This window comes from Cannabis sativa, chromosome 2 (genome assembly GCF_029168945.1).
Source record: "Cannabis sativa cultivar Pink pepper isolate KNU-18-1 chromosome 2, ASM2916894v1, whole genome shotgun sequence".
NCBI classification, from domain to species: Eukaryota; Viridiplantae; Streptophyta; class Magnoliopsida; order Rosales; family Cannabaceae; genus Cannabis; species Cannabis sativa.
The window spans coordinates 81,984,579-82,001,682 of NC_083602.1; the positions used below are offsets into that span (position 1 = coordinate 81,984,579).

The following is a 17,104-nucleotide window of genomic DNA, read 5'->3' on the forward strand; positions in this document are numbered from 1 at the left end:
GACCAGGCACACATCCCCTTACTAGGGTTTGAAGCGCGATTGTCGTGGGCGGGAATGAAGCAGTCCAGCTCGCCCAGGTATCCGTCCTGGTCGAGAGTGCGTAGGAGTGCCTCCAAAATCTTGGACGGAGGACTAACCCATCTGGCACCCAAGGCACCCTGCCTCCTATGAGGAACCGCCTCGGCAAGCTCCTCAGTGACGTAGTCGACGCCTGCAACCAGGACATCCCCGTCAGCATCCACTGGTTGCCCAGCCTCATTGTACTCCCCATAGTTTGGGGGTTCAATCTCCTCCTCTCCCTCAGTAGCGGGAGGGCTGCCCGGACGCGCCTCGTCCAGCTCATCAACCTCCTGAACTTCAGTGTCCCCCTCACGCTCCTCATCCATTGGGACCGCCAAATCCTGTTCGGCGTCGGGCAAGGTGGCAAGCCGAGCCACCTGGGGATCAGAAGCGTCAGCCAGACGCGTAGTTTTCTTCGTACGAGCCATCATTCTATGGCTGGGTACGGAATCAGACGGAAGATTAGCACGAAGACAAGGGTGGACTTCGTGCAGAAGTTGGAGCAGTTCCTGGTCGATTTGATGCTCGGGCTCCCAAGACTCACCTGGGTTCATCTACAAAAGACAACACGCAAGATGAGTGTTGGACGGAGTATCAAGGGAAAAAACAAGCAAATATGCCGACCAGGAATACCCAACTGATTAAAGAACAGCCATGTTCGAAGAAAGGTCTAAACTCAAGAAGTCAGAAATTTTTCTTGAGTTAAGCCATGTTCGAAGAAAGGTCTAAATTTAATTTAGGGGAATTACTCCATATGCTATTTTTTAACTTTTGTTTTTCAAATTTACAGTTTAGGTTGCTTCGGTAGTTTCTCCAGTAATTTCTATGTAGGTTGCTATACCGATCTTGGTTGCAATTTAATTTGCTCCATTAATTGTTATATGGGTTTTTGTGTATAATTCTGTAAAAAATGAAAAAGAAAAAACTATTTTGAAGTGTAAAAGTGAAAAAAAAAAAACAACTTTAATTTAGTTATTATATATAAATTTTAAAAAATAATATGTAGTAAATATATTTTTATAATTTTTATTATTAGTTAATTTATTATATTTTGTAATTTTTTTTTAAAAAATGACATTTACTAATTTAGTTTTCAAATAAGTACATTTTACATCTCAGCCCTAATAATATTTTAAATATTAGAAAGTCTTACATGACTAATGTGGAAAAATAGTACCATATAAAATATATGCTCTTTTCATTATCGATTTTTTTTTTTTTTGAGTTTTTACATCACATACTGAAATTTTTAATTTTTTTACTTTTTTTATTGTGGGGCGAAATTTTTTTCAAAAATATTGTTTTGTTTTATTCAAAAATATTTTGTAAGTTTTATACTGTGTACTGTGTTAAGTTTTCACAGTTGTTCTACGATTGTTTTTTAGTTGTTCCACTATTATTTTTATTACTCTGTTTTGTTGTTTTACGGTTGTTTTATAAAAAATCAGCATTTTTGTAAAATGCCCACAGTAAAATTGTAAAATTTTGCCAAAAATCTAATATTTTTGTAAAAACCCCTTATTTTTTACATTGATCCACACAACTTTCATCCCAAATTAGGTAGCAAAGAAGCATAAAAATTATCCATATGATTTGTTGACATTCATCTTTTTATTGTGCGTACATAATGAATCGACAACTTTGCAAAGCTTCTTTAATTACAACTTTTGCTCACCTCTAGGATCGGAATTCTTAATTTTTATATAAATATAATCTTAATACTACATATATATTTTTTTTGTGTCATGGTTTCTCATCAGGGATATTGGATGATGATGATCTAGTGGTGAGGGAAGGCCTCATCTGCACAATCTGTTCTTCATCAACTCCCATTCTCTTGGCATAACGTCCGGCCTCAAAGAAACGTTTGACAGCTTCTTCCATGTACTCTTTCCCTTCCTTCACACTCATTTGCTTCCCAATTTTTTCTGGGAAGCTTGTCAATATGTTATCTCCATTCAAAACAGAGGCAAGCTGCAGCAGCTCCTGCTGAAACTCACTTAGTTTCGCTTCTTCATTAGCCTCTGTCTTCCTTATTCTCACCGGAGTTGGTAGTATACCTGCTCAAACCAATGTCCATAAATAAATAAATAAATTAAATTATCTTCTCTTACAGTTGGATCAAACTATAATGGTGTCTATCAAATATGTCATGTGACTAACCTGGGCAATCTGTTCTTGGTTCTGTCCTCTTTTCAACAATGCCTTCAAACGTTCCTGCCCATTCATCCCTCTTCGTTAAAAAAGGTGAGGGAAGATTGAAAATCTTCTTAACCGTAGCCGGAATTGACGAATGTTCAAACTCTGACGTTGGGTATGGCAACCCGTTTGTTCCATGAACAACTGCATAGGCAGCAATATATTAATGCAAATCAATCATTTTTCTGTGATAGTATTATGCCAGACAAATATATATTTTTGACATAATCACATGTTTTCGTGTTTACCAGGAATTGCTTAACCCAACATATACATTCGTGTCTGTACTTTTTTTACTCTTGTTTTGTGGTGGGTGTGTGCCTTTCATGTACAATTGGCATGTTAATTTGATGTCGTAACAATTCAAACTCTAGTACTTTGAAAGAAAAAATGCAAAATCAACAATAATTTCCTAACCGCCCATTAATAATCAACATCATCTCATTTACTATCCAACAAGTCCGCAATTGAGTGTTGGTTAAGATAGTTGGACAAAAATGAGCGAGATTTTCTCCCAATTTATTAATATGTTATTGGCATAGCGTGACAATCATGCACTAATAAAAGTACTTTATAACTATGATTTCACCCACCAAATAAAGAAAAAAATAATGGAAACCAACAAAATACAGATGGCCATCAATATCGTTATGCCCAACTTGGTTAAAAAGCAGTGTGAAATAAATCGAGATAGTTGACAAACACTCAAAAGAAAGTAGAATAAGAAACCTGTAATATATATAAATATATATATTTACTTTGACGATCGAACAAATATAGTATTTCGTTTAAATAACCGCTTTTTAATTATAATTTGTATAATTTGACATGTACCCAACCCATTATTTTGGAAATGCATGAAAGAAATAACACTTTTTTTCGTTTTTTTTTTTGCTGGGAGAAAGAAAGAAGACTTGAAAACAAATATAGATGTCTTTTAAGTAATTAGAAATGAAGTTCATGTCGTTTGTTCTTTGTATCTAGGAGTACATCACTATATGATGTTCATACTGTGATCATATCTAAGGTAATTTTATGTTGTTTTATTTTTTTTTTAATTTTTGTAAGGGTAACCAAAGGTATGATAACAAATAACAAAAAATATATAATTTTGAAGATAATTAAGGTGAGGAGATCAGTGTGAAATGCAATTATTGCTCTATAACATGAAAAGTGATTATTGGTAATAAAATATTTGAGTAAATGGAGCATTGCATTAACCAAAATATCTACTACTCCATCAACATTTAAATCTAATACGTGTCGGTGTAATGAAAAAGAAGAAAGGAGAAAAAAAAGTCACCATAAAAGGGATTTTCTTTTTTACCTTTAAAAGAGGTCCACCAATACATTCCGTATCTGTTTCTCCACAGGAGAAAATTTTTTAGTTTATTTTTTTCATTATCGTCTACGTTGTAGTTATTGAAAACATCCTGTAAAATTTAGAGAGATTCAAAAATTTTAACACATCGAAAACAAAAATAGGGTTCAAATAGTCTGTTACACACTACTTTTTTTATTTTATACGTGTGTAAAATAGACAATTTGAATCCTATTTCAAGCGTATTAAGTTTTTTTGAATTTTTTAAAATTTTACAGGATGTTCTAAATAACAACATAAAAACAACCATAAAAAAAAATTAGACTAAAAAATTCATGCAAATATCAGAATAAATAAAGGGTACATCCATAAACCTAAGGAGAAGTATTGTAGAATTTTTCTATGTTTACATGAAAATAGGATTCAAACAGTATTACAAGCAAGATTTTTTTTTTATTATTTTATACGCGCCTGAAATAAACTGTTTAAACCTCATCTTCAACGAGTTAAATAATTTTTCTAAATTTCAAAAAAAAAAATCCTAAATAACTAAAACATAGACAACTATAAAAATAATTGAACTAAAATATTCTCCAAAATGTTGAAACAAATAAAAATTGTATCAATAGATCCCTCTATAAAACTTTTCTATAGTAAATATATACACTTCATTTTATAAATGATAAAACTGTAGAAACAATTGAAATTTAGAATGTTTTAACAGTTATTTTAAAGTTTTTCATCAACAATTTTTTTTAATATATATTATAGATATATGTTATATTAAATGTATCTATATAATACAAGATGTTATTTAAGAAATAAAAAATATTGATTTTTTTTAAAAGAATATTCTAATTCAAATTTTAACTCACTACAGATATAAAAAAAATATCTTTCTATTATTATTTTTTTACCCAATTCACATTTTTCTTATAAAATGTAGCTATTTTACAAAAATTGTTAGTTTAATAGTTTTTTTTCGTTAAAGCTAACGGTTAAAATTAACACCTTAATTAATAAATCAATTAATTATTTTTTTATTGAACAAAACATTTAAATATTTAAATTTAATTAAAAAGTATCAACAAATTAAATAATTATTTTTTTATGTAAATTTTAATTAAAATTTAAATTAAAAGTCAATTTCATTAATTAGTCATACTTTATAACAAATTTACAGTTATATTATTCAATTAATATTAACAAGTTATATTATTTAAAAATATTTAAATTTATTTATTTATTTTATTGTTTAATAAAATTTATTAGACATATTTATAAATAAATTTAAAAATAAATTAAAATTTAATATATTTAAAAAAAATATATAATTAAATTATATTAGATTTAATTTTATTATTATTGTTTAAATTAATAATTAATTAAGTAATAGCAACTAATATTTAAATAATTAACTAATATCTAAAAAATATATTTATATTATTATTTTTAAAAAAATAATATGATAGAAAAAGTGTTTGTATATCTTAAAAAATCATTGTGACACATTGTTATATATTACAGTTATTGAAAAAAAAAAACATTTTGCTATTATTATTTTTTTAAAAAAATTAAAAAGTGAATGATACTTAAAAAATTGAAAGTATTATAAAATGCCTTTAACTATTGAGATTGTTGGATTTAAGACTTTTGTTTAATTTCATTCAATTTTACTATTTTAGTGATTATTTATATACTAAATTATGCTTTCCAAATTTAATATCTACCAAATCATGTTTTTCGAACTTTGACATCTACTAATTAATCATAGTCATGTACTATTTTTAAAGTTGAGGGACATGATTAGCTACATCACTAAAATTCTAATTAGCCTATTATTAATATTATAGACCTCTAAACATACTTTGATATTGTTTATAGAACTCATCAATTTAGTTGCTTGAAAACAATTCATGGACTGAATTGGTAAACAATTTAAATAAATAGTATAGTACTTACCGGTTCCCTTCTCAATCCACGGGGAGACCATAATAGTAGGAACTCTAACCCCCAACCGATTAAACCGAAACGAAAATGGTTCGGGCCCCACAATGTCGTCAGGGCTAGGGACCCCGATAACGGGTGTGGGCACGTGATCAAAGAAACCACCATGCTCGTCGTAAGTAATAATCAATAGGGTTTGGTTCCACTGTGGACTGGCCCTGAGAGTCTCGTACACCTCCTTCACGAACATCTGACCTTGGTAGACATCATGGGAAGGGTGGTCATCATTGGCTGGGGAAGATTTTGTATCCGTGTACCGCTGCTCCACCACAACGTAGCCCGGGAGCTTCCCTTTGCTGGCGTCACTTTTAAAGGAACTCCCGTACGAGTGGAACTTGCCCCAATACTTAAGTTTCCTCAAGTTACGGTAAAACAGAGTGGCTGGGATGTTTTGGTAGTAAATTCCAAAGGATATTCCTGCGTCGTCCAGATTCTCGAAGATAGTTCGCTGAGGATAGCCCTTGGCCAGCATCGCTGGGATGTTGCTCGTTGCTCCGGCGGAAGTTCCCGAGTGTACATATAGACGGTTCGGCTGAGTTGATGAAGGCACAGACGCGAACCACCTGAAAATTTTGTATGAGATTAATTGTTTATATACCATAAAATAACATTATTATATTTTTTAAAAAAGAAAAATACGAAAGAAGTAAGATTATTCTTATTTGATTTATATATAAAAAATCTGTTTTTATAATCTGAGTCTTTATGGTGATTAACACCATGTAATAATCAGTGCTAAGCAGTTTATTATAGTATTTATTAAATCATAATGGGTTGAATGGGATATTAAAATGTTTGTCTATCTCTTCCTCTTCTCTTCTCCTGTGGTAATAATACGGTGTCACTTAATATTATTCTTATCTATTTTAATTAAAAAAGTAAAAATATTTTCCAAAACTAAATTTTATAAAATTATTTTTACTTTTTAATTTTTTAATTGGAAATAAAAATTTTAAAAATTTTAAAAACAAACAAAAAAATTACTTTTGAATTTTTTTAAATAACATACTTTTTCTTAATTAATATTTTAGACCTGATCCCAACATAAACCTTGGGACTTAGATTCCTACTTAAATAAAATTATAAAATAAAAATAAAAATTATAAAACACTTTTGTTTATGTTTTTTAAGTTAAAAAATAAAAATGTTTAAAGAACACATTTTTCTTTTTTGTAAAACAAAATTTTAAACATACAAATTTACTTCTATTTTTGTGATTAAAAAATTACAAAAATAAAAGTATTAACAAACAACCCTTAAATTTATCTCTTGATTATTAACCATTATTAATGTGTCATCTCTTCTTCTTCTCTTGTCCTTGTCTAGTTTTATTATTAATTAAGGATTGTAAAATTTTATTTTCTTCTTTACCAAATATTCAATTATATTTTGTTACATGATCAGCAAATTCATTATTTTCCTGGGCACTCTCGGTACCTCTCCGGTACTTATTTGATTGTAGCATTTTTAAGTATAATACTCTATGAAATTTTTAGACTCTTATATTAAGAATGATAAATTTCAATAACATTGATTTTTCATTTTAAACAAAATTCTCTGAATTAGAATACAATTAATTAATTCCAAAATTACTGTAATATACCAACACTGCAATTACTTTTGAAAAGATTTACCATTTATATAATTAATAGAGCAATAATATCACTTGCAAACAAAATAAATAATAAAACACTGATAAATAGTAATACGAAGCCACTAATTCATCATCTATAAATAATAGGGGTATTATTTGTTAAAAAAATAGGGATATATAAAATAATTTAAATATAAATTTACTTTTGGGACATTTAATGTCGTTATTTCTTTTTTTATATATATATAAAAAAATAGACTATATATAGATATATAGTAATAAATTAACATAATTTAAATTAATAATTCGAAAAAAAAAATTATGCGAAGTACATATTTTTTAAATACATGTTTTAAATTTGGAAATATTTTCAATATTTGTAAGATATTACTAAATATATATATTCTAAAAAATTATATTGTTATTATATATTATATATATAGTAAAAATCTAATAATCAATGTCTAACCATTTCAAAAAAAAATGTCCAACTTCCCATAACTATTCCGGAAAAATAAAATAAAATGTAAAATATTAAGGTGGACTCGTGATCAGAAAACAGTATGGGATATTATTATTGCAATGCAATTATTAAAGACACGTCATTTCAAGCTTTAAACTTTTTTGGCTCTATCAATATGTTCTCTGCTGACCAGAAACACCAATGGCATTTTATAATTATCTAATAATCCTATTAGTTTCTTATAATAGCGCAAAATTAGAAAGAAAGAGAGAAATCAGTTTTCGAAAAACAATTTATATATGTAACACATTCCGTATCCCACACTTTAAACTAAATTGTTGTAACCATTAATATGTATTACCTCTGGGAAAAAGTTCTTACAGTATTAAGAGATAATATTGTGTTAAAATTATGAATAATAAATAAAGAAATGAACATTTAATTAAATTACCTATCAAAGACGGCGAACTCAGAGACTAGAGCTTTATAGACGGGAACCATATCCGGGTCGAAGCCATTCATGACGGCCTGAGCCGTAGCGGTGGTGTTGTCCATGGCGAAAGCTTGTTGGGCGAATCCATTCATTGGAGGCGGCTCGGTGGAGCTCTCGTTATCGGAGCCGAATATCTGCTGGCGTATGGCTTGGAATGAGTGGCCCGGATCCGGGTCCACGTAGTGGGATTGATTCTGGAAGAAGACCCGTTTGGAGTTCGGGTCAGACGGGGTTATTGGATTGGACTCGGATCCATCTACACCGTTGATTTCGGGGTTAAGCCGTTTCATCCATCCCAGCATGTGGTCGAAAGACCGATTCTCCATGACTAGAACGACGACTGTTTTGATGGGGTTGCATGTCGTTTGGATCGGGGATTGTGAGAGAGTGATGATAAGTATTAGGAAGAAGATGGAGGTAGCAGCCATTGGAGAGAGAGAGTGAGAGAATTTAGCTAGGTTGGATGCTTGGAATTTATAATATGGGAAAAAAAAACGAATAAAAACTGTTGATATCCATTCTCCGAATTGAAGCCCGTGAGCTGTTATTTCTAATTTTATTTTTTTACAAGTGACTGTGCATGAAGGTAATTTTGGACTTATTTATTTCTATATATTTATACAGAATAAATTGATGTTAGCAATTTTCTACCACACAACTGAATATTCGAATAGGTTAGACGTATTGTACCTAGACAGCTTTTTGGGATTGTACCTACTGCGTAGGAAAAAACTCATCAAATGGAAAAGCTTGACTAACATAATAGAGTAGTAGCAGTTTTAGATAACAATGCTTAATTGGTTAAAATGTGAGTCACCTCTTTAGCTTCTCTATAAACAACAAACAAATAAGATACACAAACTTCAAATCTGGTGTAGCACCCCGTTCATATCGCCACAACTATCCTCTTTCTCTTGAAGAAGATCGATTGCTCTTAATTAAATAGTCCGATTCCACCAAATTGGCTAAAATAAATTGATGTTATCGTGTCATTCTCTCTCTGACAGATGCCACCATGATTAACACTAGTTTCGACATTCCATATATATTCCAAGCAACAATTAGAAAAAAATCAAATGTGTTGGAGTCCCAAACCCTTGCCATTGTGCTCAAGAAGGTGGTAAGTCTGGAATCATGTTGTCACAGACCTGTGTCCATAGTCCACACTCCTTCCGCACCATAACACTATATCGGCAGCCCCACAATGCATGAACTATATCATCTCTTTTCCCTTTAGAACAATGAGTACAAAGAGGTTCCACTTGGATGCCACATTTGGATAAAGCATAATTAGTAAGAAGCCATGAAGGACAAATTTTCCAAACAAAATGGGCGAAATTTTCTACCTCCATAATAATTTCCACCAGGCGTCAGTTTTGGACGAGTCAGATTGAAAAAATTCCTCTTATTTTTTGCATTTTTATAAGCATGACACGTGGATTCTAATCAAGGAAAGCCAAAAAATCATTACTTGCCCTAATCCCTCAATTGGTGCTCTAGGGAGATAAAGCCATCAACCTCACGTGAAGAGTCTCCGTGACGGGGAGTTCCCCGACTGCTGGCCACACGAAAGGTATCCGTGAACCAAAATCCCCTTCCATTCCAGGAGCAAAGGCTGTCAACGCCCGCCTGGATCGAGCATGGATTGCCCAGAGGGGCCAAGACATTCTGAAACACAGTGAACCAGTTATGCTTTTAACCCGCGGAAGCTTCACCCATACATGTCAGACTACGGACCTAGGGACCAGACTTTTTCAAGTACGACGTCAGAGGTTGTCTCCCACGACACACCATCGTATAGAGCATGTGTGTCCTTGTGTACTAGACCAAATGATCCAACAACTATGGATAAGGGAAATTCAAAAGGGAGAAGCCCTGAGGCGACACGCGTTCGAAGGCCCAGCTCGTACGATCTGACACCCTTAAATGGCATATGGGAAATACGCCACCTACCAATCCGATAGTGGGATTTTGCCCCTACTATGATCCATCTAAAGCATCCCATGCAAAGAAGCTGGCCTATAAATACCCCAGATAAAGAACAAGGAAAAGGGGACCTTCTCTTTCGAAAAAGGAGAATTTAAAAATATCGAATAAAATGATTATACAAAATACATATTTTTTTAAAAAAAATAATGAGCTTTTAATCAAGAGAGATTCGATCTCCATTGTTGGTTTTACATCGCGTTTGTTTTAGTGAGTAATCCTCCCTAATGGAGGAAGGTTCATTAGCAATTTCGCACCGTTTAATCTCGAAAGATAAGTAGTTTGTAAGTGTTTTGTATGGTATGGATCACCCTAATGGTGGCGACCATACTTGACTTGCAAATTATGAAACAATGGTGGAAGCTCATAAGATAGAATTGTCTTGACTATCGCCTAAACGGGACAATGCTGAATTCCAATCTTGATCGAATAAAAGGTTGCTAGAATGGTTATCATTTTAGATGAGTTGACAACTCTATTCAACGGATGATGCTTTGACTCTCGCCTAAACGAGACACTGTATCAGTTTGTTGAAAGACCTTGGAAAATAAACTATGTTAGATTTAGTATTTCTATAACATATGTGATTATTTGTTATTTTCTGAACTGTGTATGAATTTATGAACCAAAACCTTACTTCTGTTTTATTGATGTGTTGTAGTGTCATTATGAATAACCCTCACCCCGATCCTCTCCTAGTTAATATCTTAGCAAAAGAACTCTATAATGTGAAAATGCATCCTGGTAGTTGCATAAACTCGCACCTGTTGATGATGAATCTGAAGTTCCAAAAGGCAAATCTACTAGGAATTGATTTATCAAGAGAACAATGGGTCCAACTCATCCTTAATAGTCTTCCTCCGGAGTATAATGAATTTGTTATCTCTTACATGATCAACAATTCCAACTCCTTCGACTTGGACAAGCTCGAAGCAGAATTACGAGCCCATGAACGGAATCTGATTGCAATAGGTCCCCCTGGGTTTGCAATTCATAATCAGAGGAAAAGGACTAGGTATGAAGGATCTAGCAAAGCTGCTTCTTCAAGTACAATTATCAGACATAATCTTCTATGTTCGAATTGTAATGAAAAGGGACATCAAGAAGAACGATGTCCCAGGCTTCTAAACAATTCAAACGAAGGTAATGCTTTTGTCTTTGAATCATGTGTTTTAGAGAACGACAAATCGGTCTGGATTGTTGATTCTGGGTCTACTAACCATGTATGTTCTTCACTACAGTTGCTTGAAACTTGGGAAAATCTACTTCCAGGAGAGTTAAAGCTTAAAGTTGGCAATGGCGAATTAGTAGAAACTTGATTAGTGTCTCATGTTTGCAAACACAATCTTATATATTGAATTTTTCGAGTACAAATTGTTCAATTTCTCGTAATGGATTTCAAATATGTGTTGCTACCATGGAACAAGGGCTTTATGTTTTAAGACCGAATACATAAATCTCACTGAATAGTGAACTTTTCAATGTAGCTAAACCTAGAAACCTCAAAAGAAAAGAGATTGATAATGATGATCAAACTTATCTATGGCATTTACGTTTAGGTCATATAGGCTTTGATAGACTCAATAGGCTAACCAAAGGCGGTCCATTGAAAAATATCGTCTTAGGTGAACTACCAGTATGCGAGTCCTGCATAGAAGGAAAAATGACTAAACGTTCTTTCTCTGCAAAGGGAGAGCGTGCCAAAATGCCCCTAGGGTTAGTGCATTCCGATGTCTGCGGACCTTTGAATGTAAAAGCCCGAGGTGGTTATGAGTATTTTGTCACTTTCATTGACGATTTCTCTAGATATAGTTTTCTTTACCTAATGCAAAAGAAATCTGAAACGTTTGAAAAGTTGCAGGAGTTTCATGCTTTGGCCCAAAACCAATTAGGTAAATCATTAAAGATCTTGAGAACTGATAGGGGTGGAGAATATATGGATATGCAGTTCAAAGATCATTTAGTTGAACTTGGAATTGAATTAATCCCAATTCACTGCCCCAGGCACTCCACAACAAAATGGAGTTGCAGAAAGAAGAAATCGCACTCTTTTGGAAATGGTTAGGTCTATGCTGAGTTATTCAACTTTGTCTACGTCCTTCTGGGGATATGCTATACAGATGGCAAATGACATTTTAAATGTTGTTTCATCTAAAGCAGTCCCTAAGACACCCGTCGAACTTTGGAATGGTCGTACACCTAGTTTACGCCACTAAAGAATTTGGGGGTGCCCTGCTCATGTCTTAAGAAACAAAGAAGGCAAACTTGAATCTTGTACCGAAGTATGCATGTTTGTCGGAAATTCTAAAGAGACTAGGGGTGGACTATTTTATAGTCACAAGGATAACAAAGTGTTTATTTCTACAAATGCTACTTTCCTTGAAGAGAACTATATTAAAGACTACAAACCGAAAAGTAAAGTTGTTCTAGAGGAATTGCTATCAGATATAAGTCCTTCCAATGTTCCGTCCTCTTCCACTCGTGAAGAAGACAATCCCACTCCCTCAGTCGAACCAACTGAGAAATTACTACTAAAGTTTCTGTTCAGAAGATCACCGCACCTCGTCGTAATGGGAGGGTTTCAACAAAACCAGCTCGTTATGGCTTGGATGGTGAAATCAATATGGTCGTAGGTGACGGTATTGATGACGATCCATTAACCTATAAACAGGAAATGGCTAGTCCGCAACGGAAACGATGGTCGGCCGGCATGGATTTAGAAATGGATTCCATGAAAAAGAACAAAGTTTGGGAATATGTAGACGCACCTGACGAATATCATCCGATAGGATGCAAGTGGGTTTACAAGAAGAAAAGAGGAGCTGGAGGCGAAGCCGAAACTTTTAAAGCTAGACTTGTAGCCAAGGGTTATACCCAAAGAGAAGGCGTGGACTATGAGGAAACTTTTTGTCCTGTTGCCATGCTCAAATCCATCTGAATTCTTCTCTCCATAGCTGCTGCTTTCGATTATGAAATCTGGCAAATGGATGTCAAGACTGCCTTCCTTAATGGGGTACTTGAAGAAACCATCTATATGGAGCAACCAGAAGGTTATGTTCTTCCAGGGCAGGAAAAGAAAGTTTGCAAATTATATAGGTCTATCTATGGACTTAAGCAAGCTTCTCGCTCATGGAACAAAAGGTTTGATGAAATCATCAAGACCTACGGCTTTCTTCAGAATGAAGATGAACCTTGTGTTTACCAACTCAAGGAAGACCAAGTAGTAGTATTGCTGGTCCTTTATGTTGATGACATTTTGATTATTGGAAACAATGTCAAGAGAATGAATCACATCAAGGAATGGCTCAACACTCAATTCGATATGAAAGATTTGGGTGAAGCAGCCTATGTTCTTGGTATTTAGATTATCAGAAACCGGAAGAACAGACCTCTTGCTCTCTCTTAAACAACCTACATAGACAAAGTCTTAGAGAGATTCTCCATGAACAACACCAATGGGGCAAACATGCCTTCTAGATATGGTATTCGTCTATCTAAGGAACAGTCTCCGACTGATCCTTAAGAGATAGAGGACATGGCGAAAATTCCCTATGCCTCTGCAGTTGGAAGTCTAATGTATACAATGTTATGCACTAGACCTGACATCTATTATGCAGTTGGAATCGTGAGCAGGTATCAGTCTAATCCAGGACATGAACATTGGAATGCAGTGAAGTATATTCTGAAATACTTAAAGAGTACAAGGAATCTTATGTTAGTCTACAAGGGTGGTGCTTTAAATCCCATAGGCTACACTGATTCAGATTTCCAGGCAAGTCTTGAAGACAGGAAATCTACATCTGGGATGGTGTTTACTCTTGGGGGTGGAGCAGTGGTTTGAAGAAGTGCAAAACAAACCGCGATATCGGACTCAACTATGGAAGCTGAATACATAGCTGCAGCCGAAGCTGCTAACGAACTTGTCTGGCTAAGAAAGTTCTTCACCAGTATAGGTGTCGTTCCTGGAATGGAAAAGCCTCTGGTCTTACTTTGTGATAACAATGGAGCAATAACAAACAGTAAAGAACCTCGAAGCCAAAAGAGAAGCAAACACATTGAATGGAAGTATCACATTATCAGAGAATACGTGGCAAGAGGGGATGTACTAGTTGAGAAAGTTGACACAGAGGACAACCTAGCTGATCCATTTACCAAAGTCTTGGCCGTGACAGCATTTGAAAAGCACCGTCAGAATTTAGGATTAATTGATATGTACTAATTAGTTTTATATTAGTGCAAGTGGGAGTTTGTTGGGTTTTATGCCCTAAATAAAACTCCATTTCAATGTAATCTATTTTATTTAACATCAATAAAGAAACAGAAGTATTTTTCATTCATTTGTGTATGTTTTGGTTCACTTAATCAATTGCTTGACTATTTGATTTATAAATTCATCTTAAACCCTTTTCACATACTTGATCCTGTTTATTGTGTTGTCATCACATTGGAAAGTAAACATGACTATGTGAATAAAGTTTCCTAGATTTATCAAACACAGGGTTTTACTGATATGATAATCTACAACGAGAGTTTACTTGCATTTGGAGAAATGCTATGTTCTTTCCAGAGCATTGGCTAAAGTAAAGCTCAGGTTGGATGCATGGAGTATGCATCGGAAGGGACCGATATTGAACTTTGACTTAGATTTATTAAACTTACCGTAAAATCTATTCAAGTCAATATCGCCTAGTTGATCCTAGATCAAATGTTCTTAATCCTGTTATGATTAGGCTCAATCTTGAAAGGCTATTCGTGTTCTTTGATTTGTTAGGTAAGCCTACTTTTAGTTCAGGGTGATACGTACATTTTGGGAACAAGGTAGTGCAATTGAGTGGGAGCGCTAACATAAACATGGAATCTATAGCTTCTATCTGGCGAATAGTAAGCAAAGGATGATCTCCTTCGAGCTTGACCAAACGAACATAAATGGTGGAGTACTCATTTCACATAAGCTGAAATATCATTTATACGGGGTCAAGTGTTTTAAGGATAAAATACATAGTAGGGTGTAACGGTAATCTAATCCCTTTACAGTGTAGATCATTCATATAGAGGATCATTGATCAAATTAGGATTATAACAATGGATAACTAATGATGTGTCTATATGGTGGAACATATAGAGCATTCTATATACTGAGAGTGCAATTCTAAGTTCTATGCATGGATTCAACGAAGAATTAATAAGTTAGTGAATTTTGGTGATAAATTCTTGATCTACTTATTGGAAGCTCGGTTATATAGACCCATGGTCCCCGCACTAGTTGAGATAATATTGTTTGTAAGACTCATGTAATTGGTTTTGATTAATCAATTATAATTCTCAAATTAGACTATGTCTATTTGTGAAATTTTCACTAAGTAAGGGCGAAATTATAAAGAAAGAGTTTTTAGGGGCATATTTGTTAATTATGATACTTTGTATGGTTCAATTAATAAATATGATAAATGACAATATTATTTAATAATTATTTATAGTTATTAAATAGTTATAATTGGCATTTAAATGGTTGAATTAGAAAATTGGCGTTTTTGAGAAAATCAGATGCAAAAGTGATAAAACTGCAAAATTGCAAAAAGTGAGGCCCAAATCCAATAAGCCATGGCCGGCCACTTTTATAGGATTTATCCTCTGATATTTTCATTATTTTAATGCCAAATAATTCAAACCTAACCCTAGTGGAATGCTATAAATAGGTAGTGAAGGCTTCAGAAAAAAATACACTTCTCATTCAGAAAAACCCGAGCCTCTCTCTCTACCTTTGGCCGCCCACTCTCTCTCTCTCTCTTCTTCCTTCATATTTCGAAACCCCTTAGTGATTAGAGTAGTGCCCACACATAGCAAAAAATATCTCAATCATAGTGAGGAAGATCGTGAAGAAAGATCATCAGCAAAAGGAGTTTCAGCATCAAAGATTCAGAGAAAGAGATCCTGGTTCAGATCTTGATAATACTCTGCGACAGAAAGGATACAAGGGTTAGAGATCTGAACGGAAGGAGTCATTTAATTCCGCTGCACCCAATGTAAGATTTCCTAAACTTTATATGTGTTTATTTCATCGTTTTAGAAAGTTCATATTTAGGGTGTTAATCAACATACCTGTGAGTAGATCTAAGATCCTGGTAAAATAATTTCCAACAGGATGTACCCCTGGTCATCCATCCATCTTAGGAATTTGCGTCTCTATTGAGCAAATACATCGCAATCATCAGTGCATAGTTCTTCAGTCAGACATGCGCGGCCTACAACTTCCCTGAGTCAAGCCAACTCAATGTCTTCTCCTAGGTCCAGATGAGGCTCGCCTATTGCTGGCTCGCCCACTCCCAGGCCTATTTCTCTAGTGTAAAATTGGATTTGAGGTCAAGTTGTTGTTCCAGGAGGCTATCGCCCCTAGGTCCTTCCTTCAGTGGGAGGCGTCAATGGTGGATCTACTGTTAAAGGCATAGGCCTACCACTTGGATCCACCGGGATGCTCACGTAAGGCTGGCCAGCTCTGGTGGCCAGACTTGTTGCGCCCTGTTGTGGTGAAGGGATTCACCACATCTGCAGTATTCATGGGTATCCTAGTTGTGATTGGAACCTGAGTGTCTAGGTCTACAATCTGTGGGTCTTGAGGGAGACCCGAAGACGCAAATGGTGTCATAGGAGTTCTTCTTGTGTTCACCATGGCGTTTGATCAGATCATGATTAGCTCTCAATGAAAGCACCAAATTGTTGACCCTAAAAAGTGATCAACCGACAACGGGGTCGATAGATTTGATATTTGCCATGTGTGTGTACAAATAAGAATAAGAAATAATAGACAACAAGATTTGTTATAGAGGTTTGCCCCCTTGTGATAGCAGGTAATGACCTACTCCCCTTTTTGTTGTATTATACCGAGTGAATCACTATCCAGATCGCTATAGTTGGGATCTGCTATAGTGCCCTTTAGGATTACAATGTATGAATCGGTATCAGGGAGACTCAAGTGTTGGATAG

The 17,104-nt window shown here is 34.3% G+C and overlaps 1 protein-coding gene across 1 annotated transcript; it reads right to left on the reverse strand.

The window, feature by feature from the left end:
• Positions 1–1,562: 1,562 nt before the first annotated feature.
• LOC115719187 (non-specific phospholipase C2) lies at positions 1,563–9,149 on the reverse strand. The gene is made up of 4 exons (XM_030648132.2): positions 8,096–9,149; positions 5,543–6,150; positions 2,224–2,403; positions 1,563–2,120 (listed from the first exon to the last, which is right to left on the reverse strand). Exons 1-4 carry the CDS (start codon positions 8,563–8,565, stop codon positions 1,804–1,806), a joined length of 1,575 nt encoding a protein of 524 aa, XP_030503992.2. The 5' UTR covers positions 8,566–9,149; the 3' UTR covers positions 1,563–1,803.
• Positions 9,150–17,104: the final 7,955 nt, after the last annotated feature.

Excerpts from the sequence above, each read along its gene's own strand:
- LOC115719187 (XM_030648132.2), bottom strand. The coding sequence starts at position 8,565 with ATGGCTGCTACCTCCATCTTCTTCCTAATACTTATCATCACTCTCTCA. Across the intron at positions 2,404-5,542 it reads GTGGATTGAGAAGGGAACCG|TTGTTCATGGAACAAACGGG; the intron begins GTAAGTACTATA and ends CTGCCTATGCAG. Across the intron at positions 2,121-2,223 it reads ACCAAGAACAGATTGCCCAG|GTATACTACCAACTCCGGTG; the intron begins GTTAGTCACATG and ends TGGTTTGAGCAG.